General features: G+C 40.4%; 1 protein-coding gene across 8 annotated transcripts in view; it reads right to left on the minus strand.

The window, feature by feature from the left end:
* Positions 1-544: 544 nt before the first annotated feature.
* UTRN (utrophin) overlaps positions 545-19393 on the minus strand; it is a 538989-nt gene continuing 520140 nt past the window's right edge. For 7 of the 8 annotated variants that reach the window (XM_065931202.1, XM_065931205.1, XM_065931203.1 and 4 more), the window contains 6 exons: positions 15426-15584; positions 14799-15039; positions 11881-11989; positions 10295-10393; positions 6327-6349; positions 545-2552 (listed from right to left, as the gene is read on the minus strand). In XM_065931202.1, the coding sequence (XP_065787274.1) occupies positions 2544-2552; positions 6327-6349; positions 10295-10393; positions 11881-11989; positions 14799-15039; positions 15426-15584 (640 nt within the window). In that variant the 3' untranslated portion in view covers positions 545-2543. The remainder of the gene's footprint in view (positions 2553-6326; positions 6350-10294; positions 10394-11880; positions 11990-14798; positions 15040-15425; positions 15585-19393) is intronic. The other variant, XM_065931206.1, reaches the window with a different exon arrangement.

Raw genomic sequence — 19393 nt, forward strand, 5'->3', positions numbered from 1 at the left:
TGGCTTTGAAATGGATTAAACTTCTACTAGAGTGGTAAAATCCAATGCATATATAAAAAGTACATTATTTAAGAGCTTGAAGCTGAAAGCAGATTTGAAAGAGTAATTGGCAGGTTTAACTTATTTCGTGATATACTAAGACATTAAAGAAAGGTACACTTAATACAAATGAGTAAAATAAACAACTAAATGAGAAAAAAAAAAAGAAAGAATAATTGAGTAAATACCAATAGCATCTAAGATAGTAAAACAAAAGCTAAATAAGTTTCACATACATGTTTTTAATATCCAGTATTATTTTTCCCTAACCTTCTATCTGTAAAGAAAATTGAGAATTATATATATAAGAGAAAAGAGAGAAACATGGAGAAAGAGAAAGTGAGACAGTGAGGGTAAGAAAGAATGTATTAGGGTGCATGAGAGAAGCTGCAGGAACATATGTAGATTATCAGGATACAGGCTCTCTTTATATTTTATTTTCTTAAACGTACATTCAAAGTTCTAAGTCTATCAGTGAACACCATTGAAGAATATCAAAGCCATCTTGTGTTAAAATTACGTTTATTCAGGATGAAAAATACAACATGTAACCAGATTAGATGATAGTCTATGATTAGTTCTTTACCACATTTTTCAAAAGAACTACATACTTATTTCCCCTTGTTGTTACTGCAATATATTTCTTTATATTTACCATTACTTAAAATGTTACAATGTAGTGTTTTATGTAGCTTTTCCTCAATAGCAGATAGAGAACACTTTGCACACAATTACAGGCAGAAAAAAAATTAATACATAACTTTTCAAAGTAAGGACAAGGAAGACACCAAATCTACAACTTGTAGTTCAGAGTTCAGGGAATTTTTTTTTCTTTAAATAGGTATTTTTACTGGGTATGATGTGATCTGATAGAAGCTCTAGATTTTTCAAACTGCAACGGCATAAACCTATTTCCAACGCGATGGATGAAGATGGATCTGAGGTAGAAAGGTGGTCATGGCTTTCCTCTTATATAAAACAATTTTCTTCTTCTCAAAATATCTTTACTGCAAATAGACACCCTTGCCCCCCAACCCACCCAACCTATTCTAAAAGAATAGGAATTTCTAACTTTAAGCCTCCTTCTGGCCAGATCCCAGTTAAAGAGAACTCAAAGTTAAAATGTCCTGATGTTTTAAAGCACATATGCTTCAATCAAAACACATTATTTTCACTTTTTTGGTTTCTTTACATTTGGTAAATGACATGGCATGTTTAAACTGAACCAAATAAATGTTGAATCAGGAGCTGAACAAAATACCTAACTGAATGCACTCAAAGGTATAAGCCAGGATTCCACCATCTAAGCATTAATTTCATTCTTCAATAGAAGCAGTGATATAGGCTTTTGATAAACATCGTTCCCAAATGCATTGGTCAAATAAAGGGTAATATAATAGCTATTCCTTCAAAAAGTAAAATGAGATATTCATTAAATTTGCATCTGCTTTCAGAAGGAAAATAACTGGAGGTTTCAAGACTCATAGAGGGCTTGAAAATATTAGAGACATAAACAACCATCAAACTTTCTTCAAAGGGAGTTAAAGACAACCATGTATTTTGGTATCACAATTAGGTACAGGTCTGCTGTGTACTGAATGATGAAAATCAAGACCTGGGAACTAGGAAAAGTTGGACCAAGCCTTGTTTGTGGGTCAAAATGAAAATATGCTTAAATGGGCAACCTTTGGTAAAATAATCTTTGAGATTATTATAATTCTGTCATACAGATTGGAACATGAAATAAATAAAGAAATCAACACCTACTTATATAGAGCGGGGAGATAAAAGACAAGGGGGAAAAGAATCCCAATAGAAATGCCTGTTAGGCCCACAGGATTTTTATTGCGGTTATCCAAGTGGTAACTAAAGAAATAAGTGTATGATGTGAAGTAAAGTTACAGCATACACAGAGCTGTAGCCTAATCCATAAACATGTAATATTTGATTGACATATATGAGATTATTAATTTGGCCAAATCATGGAAACAAATAAAGAAAATCTATTTGGTCATGTGGCTGATGCATTATAAATAACCAAAATATAATGGTAAAAGAGTCAAAGAAACAAATGAAGTTATTGTACAAGGTTAATAAGAAGGAATGTAAAAATGTAAAATTGTCTTCTAATTCTTATGCATTTTTTCATGGTTATTAAAAAGAAGGTCTCACATTAGAAACCCCCCACCCACTTTCCCAATACTGTATACAGTATACAAATCAGTGACAAATGTATTTCCATTTCCAAATACCATTCTGTTCATTAATTTACAGTTGCATAGAAAGGGAAGAAGAAAACAATAATATATGATTATTATAAAAACAAAATATCCTTTCCTCTTTGGATAGTCAGTGTTTTACTCCTTCAGTAGAACACACAGTCAGCACTCAACAGCGTAATTCAAACAGCCATGGAGCTTCTGATTAAATGGAACTTGACACTGGCATTTGCTGAAAAGGGCAACATTGTAAATCAAGAAATGTTGGTTGGCTAGATGAATACTTCACATTGCCTGTGGGAAGAGAAAATAGCACTGTCAGAACAACATTTACAGAAGGCATTACAGGTAGCAGAGACCCGTCAACTCTTGAAAAAATAAAAGTGCTTCTTTCAGTATAGACAAGCCCTCTTTTGCTACGTTTAACGGGGACACTTGACTCCCACGTGACTTTTGTTCCCAGAATGAAGTCCTTTGCTTTCATCCTAAGATTTCATAGCCTGCTTTTCATAAACTCAGCTGATATAGAGGAAGTCTGGAAGACTTTTCTCTTGTTCAGGCTGGAAACCAAGTTAAAACTGAGACGATTTGTCTTTTTTTTTTTCCCCCTGGGAGATACTAATGTTGACTGAATGTGGTTGGTGCAAGCACTCTGTGCTCCCCTGAGGGTCTGTGGGAGGTCTCCCTCAGAACTGGTACCCTGGACAATTTCAGGGTACCAGCTGGATCCCAGCTGGGATCCAGACAATAAGACCTCACGACAGGAATCACAGTCCAAGGGTGTACGATGGCGCCAGTTAAAGGCTCAGGGCTAATGTACAGAGGCAAAGGAAGATAGAAACTCAAGTCACACTCCGAGGAGTGGCATCAACCTTTCGGAGGTCAATGGTTGGGTCCATCATCATTAAAACCTGTGTCCTCAAACTCTTCTCTAAAGGCATCTTTCACTAGCTTGCTCTAATGGATATCTACATCTCCCTAAAGGCACAGCTTCCTCCAAAGAAAGGAAGGACTTCTTCACATAGGACTGTTTTTCATCTCTCACCCTCCTTAGATATTGGATAGATTCATATTGTGTTTTTCAGGGCCTTTTCTCTCTCTCCTTTCCTAAAAGTACCCAGCTTTGAATCTCCTGTCATTAAACTATACCACCCACTATGCAGTCATCTTCTGGTGTCTTAGCTCATGTCCCCTTACCTCTTGAAGAAAAAATGGCTGTCATTCACTGGTTTTAAATGTTCATGATTTCAATACATAGATGGTTTTTCCAAACCTGTGGCCTCTTAGCTCCTTGAGCTACTCTTCTCCCAGAATCTGTCCTTCACCCTTTCTTAGCCTTCCACTCAAAATCTCAAATCTGGATGATTGCCAATACCTGCATCTCTTTCAATATTTCAATTTCAATCATCCCACTTTCTGACAACCCACCCATACCTTTCCAGCTTACTTCCACTAGAACCCAAACTTCATTCATCCTTTGGTACTACAGCACATGGATTTTCTGTCTCCCACACCTATTGCATCCTCACTATTCTTCCTACCAGACTTGGGTTCAAGCATTATCATCACTCCTCTGCCTCTTCCCTTGAACTGTTGTACTCTCTTGGCCAAACAACTACTTCAACTTAAATGCAATACATTTCAAGTTAAATGCAATGCTCGGCCTACTCTGGTGTCTGTGCCCGTGAACTTGAATGTGGCCGAAGGGTAACACATAGTCCTGCAGACAGGCCTCAGGTGAAATTCACAAGCGAGCAAGTGGTGGCCTTTAAGGCTACGTGGTAGTCACTCTATTTCCACATGCTCTCCCAAGCTCCAAGCAGCTACTGCACAGCCTCCAGTCTCTCCTCACACCTCCAAGGCCTCCTCGCCATCCTCACTCTCTGCTAAAGCCCCTGCTTCTGATTCACTATAACAGAACAATCACAAGACTTCTGCTCTCTGGGATGAGGTTCTTCCTTCTCACCGGCGCTCACACCACAGCCACTAATCTACTTCACATTCCCTTGTGTTCCCTCCAGTTACTAAAGATGAACCACCTGGGCTTCTCCTTAATATCTCAGCCTCTCATGCCATGAAGGGGGTAACACAATCAGAGGGTTCACGGTTTCAAAGAGATTCATAAACAAGTTCATGAGGAAAAATGTTCTCCAAAGATTTACTATGGTCTTGGGACACACTATTTCTAAGACGACCTGATAAGGAAAATACTGAAAGACACATGGGCTATATCTGCCAACAGTTCTCAGCAAATTCTTAAATGAAAAGTCAAAATCTTTTCCCCTCAGAGTAACAAAAGCAGCTTTGTGTATTGCCCCAGGCATGGCTTTCAAGTCTATGTTCTGTGGTAGCTATCTGAAGTAGATGTTTGGCAGAACCCTGTCAGCTAAACCTATCTGGGTTACAGACAGTACACAGTACATAGAACTATTAAAGGCCTGAGTCGACTGAGTGACTTTCACTTTGGGCTTCCCTGGTAGTTCAAACGGTAAAGAATCCATTTGCAATGCGGAGACCCTGGTTTGATTCCTGGGTCAAAAGATCCCCTGGAGAAGGGAATCTGGCCTGGAAAATTCCATGGACTGTATAGTTCACGGGGTCGCAAAGAGTTGGACATGGCTGAGCAACTTTCACTAAAAAGCTGTTAGAACACAAAAGATTTGCAATTGGGGCATCTGGAAAAACTGACTTGGGAGGGGTCCCCCTTCCCAGACTGACAAACCGTTGTACCAAATCAACTAACATGGCAAGCAAGTTTCCTTATTTATATGGGGAATAAATCAACAGTGCTGGGCTGTGCTTGGTCACTTCAGTCGTGTCCGACTCTTTATGACCCCGTGACTGTAGCCCACCAGGCTTCTCTGTCCTGGAGGAATCCTCCAGGCAAGAATGCTGGAGTGGGTTGCCGTACCCTCCTCCAGGGGATCTTCCCAACCCAGGAATCGAACCCATATCGCCATTGTCTCCTGCATGGCAGGCAGGGTCTTTATCTCCTGAGCCACCTAGGAAGCCCGCTGCTGCTGCTAAGTCACTTCAGTCGTGTCCAACTCTGTGCAAACCCATAGATGGCAGTCCACCAGGCTCCCCCATCCCTGGGATTCTCCAGGCAGGAATACTGGGGTGGGTTGCCATTTCCTTCTCCAATGCATGAAAGTGAAAAGTGAAAGTGAAGTCGCTCAGTCGTGTCCGACTCTTAGTGACTCCATGGACTGCAGCCCACCAGGCTCCTCCATTCATGGGATTTCCCAGGTAAGAGTACTGGAGTGGGGTGCCATTGCCTTCTCTGGGGAAGCCCGAGACCTCCTAAACCTTGTTCCCATTAGCTCATGGTATCAGAATGTGGAGAAGCAAACCTAAGATCTGTCTCCTGACTATCTTCATAAGGCATGTAACTGGTCTGTTATCAACTGCACACAGGCCTCCTGAATGCATGGTTTCTCCAGCCCTGCAGAGCCGTAAACTACTGCTGTAACGACATATGCAGTAAGCAAGGGCACCAGTACAAAGACAAATGCTGAAAAGCGTCAGAGCAGCATTTTGTGTACTCTCATCGAGCACAGGATATGAAGTAAGTGAAGAGCAAACGCAGGAGAAATCATTTCCTAGGGCAGGGCTGCAGGCACTGCGAGGGGGCTGTGCCGGAGCGCCCCGTGCACTAGCAGGAAGTCAGGGATAAACTCCATGCCGTGGTCCTACCAAGAAATGGGAAGAAAGGGGTCTAACGGGAAAACATTCTGTCCCTAAATAAAAACAGAGCATGGTTCATGGACTCTGAATGCACAAGTATAGCATAAAAGAATTTCAGTTCTCTGATTTCATAAGGCGAAAATAAAGCAAAAATAAAAAATCAACAGTTGCTAATCGCTTAAAGTTTTTATTTTTAAATAAAGAAAAACAAAAACAAAAACTGGCCATCCTGTAAAGCATGTGGAATCTTAGTTCCCTGAATAGGGATCAAACTCTGACTCTAAGCAGTCTTAACCACTGGATCACCAGGGAAGTCCCACTAATCGCTTACTCCAAGTTATAATCTGTAACACCTAAACCAGTCAACCCATGAACTCTTACCTGTGGCCTGCTGGGGAGATTTGCTGAAAGAGAAAACAAAAGCAGTCAGTTGAAGGCAGTTCTGTGGTTCTCCAGTTTTATGCATGCAAAAGTGTGAACTGCACCATTCCCAGCTGTTAAATGGATATTAATAAGAAAGAGCTTTGGGGAAGTTTTTTTTTTTTTTTTTTTTTTGGCCAGATGCTTCAACAGGGCTAGTTTCCCTACTTAGCTTCTCATATCCCATGTGCTTTAAGAAATAAAAATTCCACCAAAATATGCAAAAGATATGCCAGCTCTCTCAAATCAGTACATGCTAAAGCATTCAGTGAATAATTAGTTTTGCAAAAAAAATCCCAAAATTTCCCACTGAAATCATGCCATATATTTGGTTTATGCATTAGAACAGAGAAAATTCTGTATATTCTCCTGAATAGTACAAATTCTGACCAAGAGGTCATTAAGGAAATGCCAGGGCCAGAGTCTTTAGTTACTGCCACCCTTACCCCAAAGACCAGGAAGATGGTGGCCATGTGTTCACATCAATGAAAGAGCTAGCCTAGTCCTCAGCACTCAGAAGTCTTGTAGGAACTTCGGTTAATACTTGTGCCTTCCATGGGCCGAGTTAAGAGCATGAGAGAAGTTAGAATATGGTGTCTAATTTGCCTCTGCACTAAGCGCTCAGTTCCTTCTTGGTGGCAGAGGGCATGGTGCGGTGAAGCTGACCCAGCTGGAAGGGCAGCCACTAGCACCGCTCCTCTCTAAGGCCGCTGAGGTTGCATCTCCCCCTTTCTCTGTGACACCTCACAATTTCTGAACTGACACTCAGCCCTGGGAGAGAGAGGAGTTCCACTGCTTATGGTGGGAGCATCTGTTTTGGGTCACTAAGGATTGTCCCTAATTAAACAGCATGTACTACTTTCATCATCCTTTTTTTCCGCCCCTTTTTGAAGGGAAACAAACAAACAAAAAAATCTGTGATCACACAGTAGGTGCTTCATGAGAAAAAGAGCAAGAAGCGGAAGCTTTTTATGATGCCCTGGAGGGAAAGTGTGCACCCCAGTAGTATTGGGGGGAATAATCAAGTCCTACCAATTATGTAAGTTATATCAGGGAAAAAAGAGTAGACTTGCTTACATATGGGAATTACACTTGCACAGAACTACACCCTCTTGAGGGAAAGCTTAGTCGCATGAGCGTGAAGTATACCAAAAGTAGAGTTAGGATTCTCTTCTCAGTAACAAACAGCCAAATCCAAACAGAAATCAAATCTGTTTTGCTGCAAATCAACATTTTAACCCTGTGAAAGTGAAAGTGAAGTCGCTCAGTCGTGTCCGACGCTTTGCGACCCCATGGACTGCAGCCTACCAGGCTCCTCCGTCCACGGGATTTTCCAGGCAAGAACACTGGAGTGGGTTGCCATTTCCTTCTCCCTGTAGCCTCTTATTAAATAAAGGCTACAAGTACCCTCTTGAACAAATCATACAAATACATATTTTAAAGTAATCAGGAAACATATTTTAGTAGGTCTTGAAGTTTTGATGAATGTCAATCAAGCTCAATAAATATAGGCAATTCACAGTGAGAATATGCCTGCAGATAAAAAAAATAATTTAAAAAGCAATTGTTGGTCTATTGGTGAAAATAATATTCAGCTTGCTACTAGCATCCTGTATATTTGGATGACATAAAAGAAAAAAACAACAACAAAATGATGTTACACTGAAAAAATTAGTTACAGCAGTCAGTGAAAATTTTAGTACGTCAGTTAATAGGCAACACGATTACATTCCCTTCATTAACTCCTTGCCAGGAAGAGATGGAAATGTTTGCCTCTCTGCTCTGAAACTCAACGTAAATAACTAAAAGAAAACTTTAAAAGGCCATAATTCAAGGATGCAATCAGGACCAACTGGGATATTAATCCAAGATAGAGGAATTCTAAAGTGTTATGTGCAACAATATAGAGACACAGTAAGAAAAAAAAGTCATGTTTAAGTAGGCAATTCATGCAATTAGGATTTACAAATACAGTTTCATTTTAATTCCAAAAGTGCTAGGAGTGGAAATTCACTTGTGACCATGCTAATTTTTAGTTCACAAAGGATCAAAAGTCAAGATTAACATGCAGATCAATTCACTGTATGCTGGTGACGAGCAATTTTAAAGTTCTCGTTAGTTACAGGGGCTCAAGGGATTGGCTTGGCATTGGGAGGATGCCAATTCGATTTGTTTTCAAAAATTCTCCAAAGATGGTCAGTAAGCTTTGGGAGTTTGTGATGGACAGGGAAGCCTGGCATGCTGCAGTCCATGGGGTCACAAAGAGTCGGACATGACTGAGCGACTGAACTGAACTGAAGCTTTGGAAATGCTAAGGCTTATTAAAGTATTTGCTAGCTTGTGCAACTTAAAAGGGGCAACAAAGCAAAGGAATCTGACAGAACCTTCTAAGTACTATCCAGTACTGTCAATTAAACCTTCCTTCCCAATGGGAACATTTAATCATTCATTCATTCACTCATTCAATTCAGAAATATATTGGGCACCAAATCTATGGAAGGTGCTTATTTCTATTCTGCATCCATTTTTTTTTTAAAGTTTAATAAATCTAGGCAGAATTTTAAAAGTATATATTAATTTCACAAATTGTTTTTATTTTTATGAAAAGCTATCCCTATCTTGGGAGATTTTTATATTATCAAAGTATAAAGACTCCTTACCATCATTTAAAATGGTATTTTCTGAGGAGAGGACGGAAATGGGTGCAATGTCAGGCTGTTTTATACACTACATACTATATATATATGATGAATAGGATATAATAGTGCGGTTCTGTGCTAAGTCACCTGAGTCCTGTCCAACTCTTTGCTACCCCATGGACCGTAACTTGCCAGATTTCTCTTTTCATGGGATTCTCCAAGCAAGAACCCTGGAGTGGGCTACCATTTCCTATTCCAGGGGATCTTCCCAATCCAGGAATCAAGCCTGAGTCTATTATATCTCCTGCATTGGCACGTGGTTATTCTTGACCACTAGTGCCACCTGATACGTAATACTAAAATCTTAGTGCAGGCTGAGTAGAGTTAATCACCCCAAAATTATGAATATATTTTTAAATAGTATACTCTGATTTCCTTAAAATATTTAAAATATAACTGCAGCATCAAGTAGTATATATATATGTGCAGTAAACTGTTTGAAACAGCAGAAAAGTTTTTGCTGACAGCTCAGCAGAAACTACAAGGCGCCAAGGTGCTGAAGACAAAATGTTTGGGGGAAAAAAATCAATAAATAACAATCATATAGTTTCCTTTGGGATTTGAACTGTTTTTATTTGGTTATTTTCCGGCTCTTGGTTGTTCATATGGAAAATTCACAGGGTCATAATCTTCCATGCTTTAAATTGCTTGGGCTTTATACAGTGATTATTTTATTCCTTGAGAAAAGAACCGCCGAACCAAAAAAAAGAAAAACAAAACAAAACTCACACCAAAACAAAAAAAAAGGCAGGGGGTGAAATTGAAAATAATCCCTTTTTACATTGGAACTTGATGACATCAGAAGACAGTATCTGAAGCAAAGAGAAGGAATGACTTAGAAAAAGCTATTTTCAGAACTTGTCTGGCATACCACAAAAAAACACTCTTTTGGAGAAGTGCATCTTTCTTACTATGGCCTGCACTGAAGAGGATAATTTCTCCTTAAAACAGGCTTGTTTGATGTGCCCCATGTTGCTGCTTACAGGGCAGATCAAAGGATCTCAAAGAGCAGGGTGGCTCTGACCCTCCACCCGGGATGTGATGGCATCCAGGTTGGGTTTGTTTGCCTTGCCGACATAAGGAAAGCCTGATTCATCTTCAAATAATGTTCAGTCTCGCTTGCAATATTGCTGTTATCTCACCAAAGAAGACATCACACAGGGCATCACACAGGAAAGAAGAAATGGAAGGAAAAAGCCTAGCAGTGGCGCTACGATCTTTCATACTCACGGCAGCAGGGTGGAAACGTACTGTTGATCTGCTCCATGACCTCTGTCAGGTCCGCGCTGGTGTCGTGAGGGGGTGCCAGCAGCTCCTCTGCCGCCGTGCCTGCAGACACAAGGAACAACGGACGCTCTCAAATTAACATCCGGTCTTCCACTAAAACCCAACTGCAGGGGGAAAAAAATGCCAGCACTGGCCTCTAAACATTAGTGTGAAAATCATCTCCTTGCAAAGAATCATTTTAGGGGAAAATTCCAAAATCATTTTTGCATTAATTTCTGGTAACAGAATTTTACATAATTAATATGTATTAGATGTTTCTACAGAAAGAATTCAAGTGCCAGGGGAAAATTCATGAATGAAAAATAAGTAATGGGGCCATATTACTTCTTAGTTAGAAATCCACTATTTTGCACAGCTATTTTTAAAATAACTTTATTTATTTTTGGCTGTGCCGGGTCTTGGTTACTGCATGTGGGCTTTTCTCTAGTTGCGGAGCACAGGCTCCAGGGCGTTGCAGATTTCAGTAGTTGTAGCACATGGGCTCAGCAGTTGCCGCTCCCAGGCTCCAGAACACAGGTTCAGTAGTTGTGGTGCAAGGGCTTTTAGTTTCTCTGTGGCATATGGGACCTTCCCAGACTAGGGATTGAACCTGTGTCTCTTGCATTGACAAGAGGATTATTTCCCACTGAGCCACCAAGGAAGCCCAAAAGTATATTTTCATATGAGAAATATATTCCATCAACTTTTTTCCTTCCCTCTTTATGGGGACTTCAGTGTAGGCTAGCTCACACTGCTAAAAAGTTAGAGGTATTTTATAAGATACTTCCTACTTTGACATTTATTTCATCTACGATCAACAGCAAAATAATTCTCTTACTTAATTTAAGATAATTTCACTATTTTAGGTTTTCCTCTGATATATGCAGCAAAAGATATCCCATTAACAAATTAATTTGGTTAAAGTATGGGGTTCTCAGTAGGATTTTAGAACTTAATTTCATCAATAACAAAATGTCATTCCAGAATTCCTGGTTGACAGAGTCCATCCTCACAGCAGTGACAGGTCCCCATTGTGACCAAGGACAGGCTAGGTGGGACTTCAGCCTCAGATGGGGTGGGTGAGGCAGAAATGCCTGGGGGAAATAGGATGGAGAAGGTAGAATACTGAGTCCCCAGCCCTGGGCAGAGAAAACTATATTTGGTGTGATATTTGTTAGTCGTTTATTCCGAATGTGTACAATTATGAAATTTCAGAGTCAGGAGTTCATTGAAAAAAAAAATCATTCCTAAGTCAAAAGACAAAATAAACTGTTGCTCATCCCAAAGGAAGGAGCTCTTTTTTCTCTCCCATCAAAATTCAATTCACTACTACACCTTACACAGACAAGTGCATTATGGTTTATTATTATAAAATGCTTGCTTTTTTGGTATTGTTAAAATGGCTTTGTACTCAGCTGAGATGAAAGAGAATACAAATTCCCTTATGCTTAAGGCACGCATGTGCAAGAATGTTATTTAAAATGAAAAGACAAACGGCAAAGCCGGGGTTAGACCACAGGAGAGAGAAGCCGAGTCTTGGGGACACAGACCTGCCTGGTGGAACTGTGGGCCCGGGTCTGGATCCAGCGAATAGTTCAGTGCCGACTGCTGAGGGGAAGCCCAAGGGGAGACGCCGTTGATTTGCGAATCAGATTCAGGCTGGAATCACATTCAGAGGTTAGAATTGAAGAGATTCAAAAAATGATTAAAGAAAACATTTCTGCTAACTTCCCTTCCCAACTATGGATAATTAAATCACATAACATCCTTCACCCTCAGTCATTTTCAAATATGCTTTAACATCAGTTGGTGGACTCACTAGTGTTCAGCTGAGGACCAAACGGTCCTTCCCTTTGGATCTGAGAACTTTGAAGAACTCACTTGGTTATATGGTAGGATTTACCTATCAATGTCAGGGTCATTCCCTCGGTTGTGCTATTACTTTTATGTCAATCAAGCGATTTTGGAAAGATGTTTCATTCATCTTTAAAATTAACACTGCTTCTCATCCAGTAAATTTATCTAATTTAAAAATTACACTAATTTTTAATTTAAATCAATATTTAAGGGCAATATTGGAGAGCGGTAAAGGGTGCGATTTTTTTTTTTTTTTTATTGAAGTTGCTTTATGATGTTGTGTTAGTTTCTGTTGTATAGCAAAGTGAGTCCTTTATACATATATACATATATCCACTCTTCTTAAATTCCCATATAGGTCATTACAGAGTACTGAATAAAGTTCCCTGTGCTTGAAGAGCATGACTTTGGATTCAGCTGCTTGGATACAGACTTGGTCCTCAGAGCTCTCTCATTCTGAGGCAATTTTATAACTATCTGCTTTTTATTTATAAAAACCTAGATTTTTTTTTTTTAACTAGGGTTGGTGATAAGAGTATCAGCACCAGAGGGTTTTATGAAGGAGGTGATCAATTAGCATTTCTGCTGTGATTAGAAAGGAGTCTGACACACCTAATAAATACTTCACAAAGGCAGGAAATTTGAAATAGTGATGGATACACTGACAGGTACATGGTCAGATGAGAAAAGCGTGATTCATGGTAAAGGCAATGCAGAAGTTCCATTGATTTTGATGTTGTTTGTTTCCATTAAATCCATATTAGCTGAAGTCTGGCGGTTTTGCTAGTTTTTACTATCAGAGTTGAATTTTCCATCAACTTTTGGCATTCATGCTAGGTCATTAAGAAGAGATAAGAGCCTTATAGTCTAGAATAGACAGAGCTATTTAGATATCCGATATCTTGTAAAGCATTACTGTGCAATTCGGAAGGCTCATGAGCCATTAGGCAGCTCAGTCTAATGGGAGGAAGAGAGGGGGGAGGCGGGCGGTGAGCAGGAGAGCCTGGCTCTCTCTTCAGAGTATCACCAGGCTACAGCAAACAAAACTTTCAAGCACAGCTGCCTTCCACAACAATTCTACCTGTGCACCAAGTCCTTAATACTCACACTTCATATTCTAAATAAGAGAGTTTGAGGAAAAAGCCATCCTTTGTCCAGGCAGCACTCAGAAACATCATATTTACAATATTGACAATATAGTTTTTCTGCTGCAGGGGAGTGACATCAAGGTAAGAACCTAATATTCAAAGGATAAAAGAAAGCCTGCCAGGCCTTGGGGAAGGTCTAAATGATGCACAGTTTCTAAGTAAAGCCTCTCCCAAGCAGTCTCTCACAAAGTCTGAAACAGTGACAGACATTCAGAAAGTATAAGGGGTGTTCTGTGGCCCGCTGTATAGGTAATGCAAAAATTACACTGTTTTGAATGATTCTGACAAGTTAAAAGATACTGCAAGCAACTGTGAAAAGATGGTTTTCTAAAATTTGAGAAAATTACTGGAGAGAAAGTTGTTTCTGCCTTTGATAAACACATCATTTCTGGAGAAAAGCATTCCTATTCCCTGTCTAGGGGGCCCCCACACTGCATGGGCCAGAGAAGACAGCAAAAGATAGCATGAATGTTGATGTCAGGGATTCTTCAAGAGAGGGAAGTTCCAGGCCCATCGTCTGGGATTCTTCACAATAAACACCTGCTGCAAAGATATCTTCACTACTAGCTCTGTGACATGATCCCCACTCTTCAGCTGCAAGAAGTAATCAGTTACTTAACTCTCTAAAGTGTGTATGTCTTTATAGATGATACTATCTTGTTATATATCATACTGTCTTATTATGGTCCCTAACAAGATTGCAGAAACTATATCTGATGCTTCTTTTATATCCCAAAGAACAGTGTGTTTCAAAATTGCAGTCTATTATCCACTGATGAGTTATAAAATTGGGCCTGACCAACACTAAGAAAGATAGAAGAAAAATGAAAGGCAAGAGGGGAAGGAGGGGGAAGGAAGGAAGAAGGGAGGAGGGGGGAAGAAAAATAGAAAGAGGCAGCATTTTTTAATAACAGCAATTAGTATTTTGTATTCACCATACTTGTATGCATTCATCATAATGCAAATTGTATTTTTATTGTCGAGAAAGTTTGCAAACAACTGCCATAAAACATGGTGCTATGTGAGGAAATAATAGCTGAAAATTAATAAACATCTGTTACTTAATTTCTTGAAAATAGTTTATGGGAAGGAGGTTTTAGCATGAAGAGTTCAGGTCACTTCCTTTCCCTTAATATCCACAGATGTTTCCCAAATGTAATTTATGCAGATGTATGTGACAGGATCTTTTCCTTTAACCTATTCAGAGCTGAGACAGATTTCAGTGTTAAAGAATGAGCAATTCCATTTTAAGCTGGGAAAATGCTTTTTTTTTTTTTTTTTTTGGTGCCAGTGAGGATTTAATGCTCATGTTTGTAGAGGGATTTCTAAGCCAGTTGAAATCAACTATGGAGAGGAGAAACCAGAAATGAATCTTTCTGCTGACTCTGGGACTGAGCCCCATGGGACGTGGGACTAGAGCAGATGGCGTGGGGACAGGGGATGCCAGGTTCCACACACTCTACCTGCTCTAGCAGCTGCCGAAGTCGGTGGAGCTGAGACTCCAGCTGCTTGTTGTGATCTTCTAAAATCTGCATCCTAGCCTCCAGCCGACCTTTGTGCTGCCTGAGGAGTTTCGCCTCTGCTATAAGCTCTGAATCCTCAGACGTGTGATGAGGGGACACAACAGAGTCTGGAGGGGAGCCGACAGGCAGGCCCCTTCTCAAGTGCTGCTCTTTCAGCTGCTCGTATTCCACCTGCAGATTTCTAGTGGAGGGAAAACTGGAATTAGTATTGGACATATCACCTTCTCTCCAAAACTGCTCATGAACTCCAAATGTAGCCCAGGCTATCTATTTCCTCATAAGTAAAAACATTTATTAATGAGACAAGCAAACACGAATAAAACCATAGCTTTAAATAAATAGATGTTCTAACAGACAGCACCCCTGAACCCTGAAATGTAGCTGTAATCTGCACCCAGCTGCCCAGTGTGCTAATGTCCTCTGAAACTTTGCCTCCACGGTGCTTCCTGGACAGTAGTCCTGAAAAAAGAAAGGATAAGGGCCATGTGGAAGGGCATGCGAAAGGATTTCCCATGAGAAGTCTTCCCAGGGTGAAAGACTTCTTGATTTCTCCGAAGTCTAGCACACCTTTGTTCTTCCTCCAGGTCGGCAATGATCCGCTCCAGTTCTCCGCGTTCTTCCCTTTCTACCGACTTCAGGATCTGAGCTGGACTCTGGGGCTGGCTCACCGGGGACTCCCCTCCGAGCGTCTGGCAGTATTGCTGGATGAGAGCATGCTCGTCCTCCCTGAGGTGACAGAGGAGCGACAAAGGCGCACATTTGGAGGTGGGTGTCGCTGGACACCGAGGAAGTAGAAACAAGGACAGTCGGGCTGACTGCTGAGCCTCGACCGCCTTAAAACTCACCATCCCCATGACCTTCCTTTAAAACTCTGGGAAGACATTTTACCTGATAGTGTGTGTACACTACCCACACACACACCAACATTTCATGCTTGGCCTTGGTCTAGCATGTATATCTCACAAAACTTAGAAGAGACATTTTACTCAGCAAAGTATATAAAGTACGACACCTGAATAGTTAGCATAAAAGATTTTATAGGCAAAATAAAAAAACTGAATGCCAAAAGAGCAAGTTAAAAGACTGTTAACTAAAATTAAACCGCTAGAGGAACTTCTCTAGTGGTCCAGTGGTTAAGGCTCCATGCTTTCAATTCAGGGGGTGTGGGTTCCGATCCCTGGTCAGAGAACTAGATCTCACATGCCTCACATGGTGTGGCCAAAAAAAAAAAAAAAAATTCCTATAGTCTGAGTGTTTATTTCCCCTCCCTGAAATTCACATGTTGAAACCTAACCCCTAGTGTAAAGATGCATGGAGGCGGGGTCTTCGGGGTGATTAGGTTATGAGAGTGGGGTCTCCATGAATATGATTAGTGCCCTTATGAAAGAGAACCCAGAGAGTTCCCTTCCCCCTATTCCCTGTGAGGGGACTACAAGGTCACAGCTATGACCTTGTAGTCTGCTACAAGGGGGTCCTCATCAGACACTAAATCCACCAGCTCCTTGACCCTGGACTTCTCAGGCTCCAGAACTATGACAGAAAACGCTTGTCATTTATAAACCATCCAGTTTAAAGTCTTCTGCAATCACTGTCCCAATCAAGTACTTGATTTCACTATCTTTAGCATGCGGTTGAGAGCAATTGTATAACGCTTTGTAACCCAAAAGGTGGTAGAAGCTAACTGTCACATTCTTTCATTTAAATAACTTAGTATAAATTATAATTGTAGATATTTATAAAATATCTATATTTATTTTATTTGACATTATCAGCACATCATTTCTAGGATCAATCATTCTGCATTAAACAAGGAATTCCATTTAATTCTCTCGGGTTCTCCCACTTTTCTAACTACTTCTAATGGACTAGATATATTAATAATGTGGTCAAATCTAATAACTGACAGAAACAGAAGCATAAGAGAGTAGACAGAGTTGACATGTTTATGGGAAGGAAATGCTTACCAGCAAGCTTGGAATCCCTTCCCTTCTTTTACCAGAGATGTCAGCCACTGTCAGTCGCTCAGTTGTATCTGACTCTTTGCGACCCCATGGACTGTGAGAACTCCAGGTTCCTCTATTGATGGAATTCTCCAGGCAAGAATACTAGAGTGGGTTGCCACTCCTTTCTCCAGGGGTTTTCCTGACCCAGGGATTGAACCTGGGTCTTCAGCATTGCAGGTAGCTATCTGAGCCACCAGGGAAGCCCAGAGATCCAGTCAGATCTCCTTGTAAATGTGCAAATGATAGATTTCCTGGTTAATGCTAGCAGGAGAGTCCCGCTACAGAATATCTTGGGCAGACTGTACCTGATCTGGATTTTATGGCCATTGGTAAACAAATCCTAGAATCTACGGATGTATAGGGTGCATACGTGCATGTTGTCGCCTTAGTTGTGTCTGACTCTCTGTGACCCTACGGACTGTAGGCTGCCAGGCTCCTCTGTCCATGGGATTATTCTCCAGGCAAGAATACTGGAGTGGATTGCCATGCCCTCCTCCAGGGAATCTTCGCAACCCAGGGATGGAACCTGTGCATCTTATGTCTCCTGTATTTTCAGGCGGGCTCTTTACCACCAGTGTCACCTGGGAAGCGACAGTATAGGGTAGGGCTTCAGAAAAACGTCTTGTAAGTTATGTAGCAATCAGAGTATAAAATGGAGCTATCCCATGCCTGAACCAGCTCCCTCCTGTGTAATGATGTGACTGCAAATATCCCTTAAAGAGCTTGTCTGTTACCCTGGGGTCAGGCACATCCCAATGCAGCCAGAAGGAAGGTGGGCGGCACGGGCAGCCCTGGACCTTTTGCTTATGCCCTGGAGATGACGAACATGCTTGATACTGGGTAAGATCTGTGACCCTGAGTCTAGCTTGAAAATCTTACCTTGTGTTATCACAGTTTACTCTGATAAAGAGGGGACATGAAATTGCATCTGATAGGTAGTGCATTCTTAGAAAAGTTGTGTCCTGATCATTGAGATCAGAGTGATATAAAGAAGCAAATGAAAATAATGAATGTTAGGGCTGCGAAACAGCCAAAGCAAAGGTTCAAATGAGCCTCTTGTTGGTCTACATTGCCCCTTTATCAGTAAATTTCCCTAACCTCACCTTCCTTCTATTATCAAATGAATAAAGAAGGACTAAACTGGAAATAAGAAACATAGATGGGAAGGATTGAAATAAGCTATGGCATCATCCTTTGATGACCAGTCTTGCAAAAACGCGGTATCACTGTGAAATAAATAAGGGAGCCTTGAGAAGAATCTCACACTTGCTCCTAAATTTAGAAGGATGAGCAGAAGAGGAGAGAATGGCTCCTGCATTGCTGCAGGGCAGCAGGGTTTGAGAGCGGAACGCAAAGCTCTTAGGATGCCCATGTAGCGGAGTCAAACAGAAACGTGGCAAGGAGGTATGTGCATGTGTATTGTGAGGAGGGAGAGGGTATTTTCTTGATAGAGAATAAATGGGTAATTTATTACTGTGCTCTAAACCTAACTGTATTATGAAGGAGCAGAGAAGGCTATGAGGCTAATGGAGCAACACCACTGGGACACCAATTAGCTGCTAAGGATGACAAGACCCTAATTCAGTAATGCTTGGAGTCACTTCACCCAATTTAAATGAAGAGAAAGACTGTAATGAGAGGGTATTATAAAGTACAGATCTGATATATGGACAGACACAAATGGACAAATTAGAAAGATACAGTGTGCATTAAACAAATAATAAAATAATTAAAAAGTAGGAGTAAAGAAGAACATTTAAAATATGTCTTAGGACAAAAACAATGAGTATAGAAACCAAAAAGACTGAGTAGGCAAAAAAGAAATAGTAACAAAAGAAAAATACTCATATATATCTAAGTGAAAATTTTATCATCTCATCAGAATAAAGCATCACAAGCAATCAGCCAGAAATCAAAACAAAACAGTAAATCATATATAAAGAAAGAAAAAGGTTTAGCCTCCTACTCTCCATAATATTTAGTGTCCAAAGATACTGGTCAATGCCTATAGTCCTAACCTAGCCATTCTTCTGACCAGCCAGGTTCATAAATGTACAACAAAGCACTTTGTCCATAAGGCAAAAGAAAGAAAGAGCGACAATAATGCAAAACAGAACCCAATCAAGTGGTAATCTCAGGGATTGTAGTAAATAAGAGTGACAAACTGAAGCTCACATTGGTTTTAAAAAACAATTAATTATATGATGCCTATGAGTAACTTACCTAAAAGAAAATCAAAGACCAGAGTAAAAGTTAAAAAAAAAAATACTATAAGGATAAGATGAGTTAGAGGAAAGCCTGGTCCCTATAAGCTCCCTGGCAGACCTATGATTGGATCATAGACCCTCACATGATTCCCTTCCCATATACCCTGACATTAATCCATTTATGTCCTTGGAGCACTTATGACTTCAGGCACCTGACCTCAGGAATTATACTTAATGCTCAATATTAACACCAACTAAATATCTGTTTTGGATATCTGGGGACTATCTACAGTGAAACAAATACAAATAGCTGAGTTAAAATTTG

The sequence above is a fragment of the Muntiacus reevesi genome, chromosome 3, assembly GCF_963930625.1.
Source record: "Muntiacus reevesi chromosome 3, mMunRee1.1, whole genome shotgun sequence".
NCBI lineage: Eukaryota > Metazoa > Chordata > Mammalia > Artiodactyla > Cervidae > Muntiacus > Muntiacus reevesi.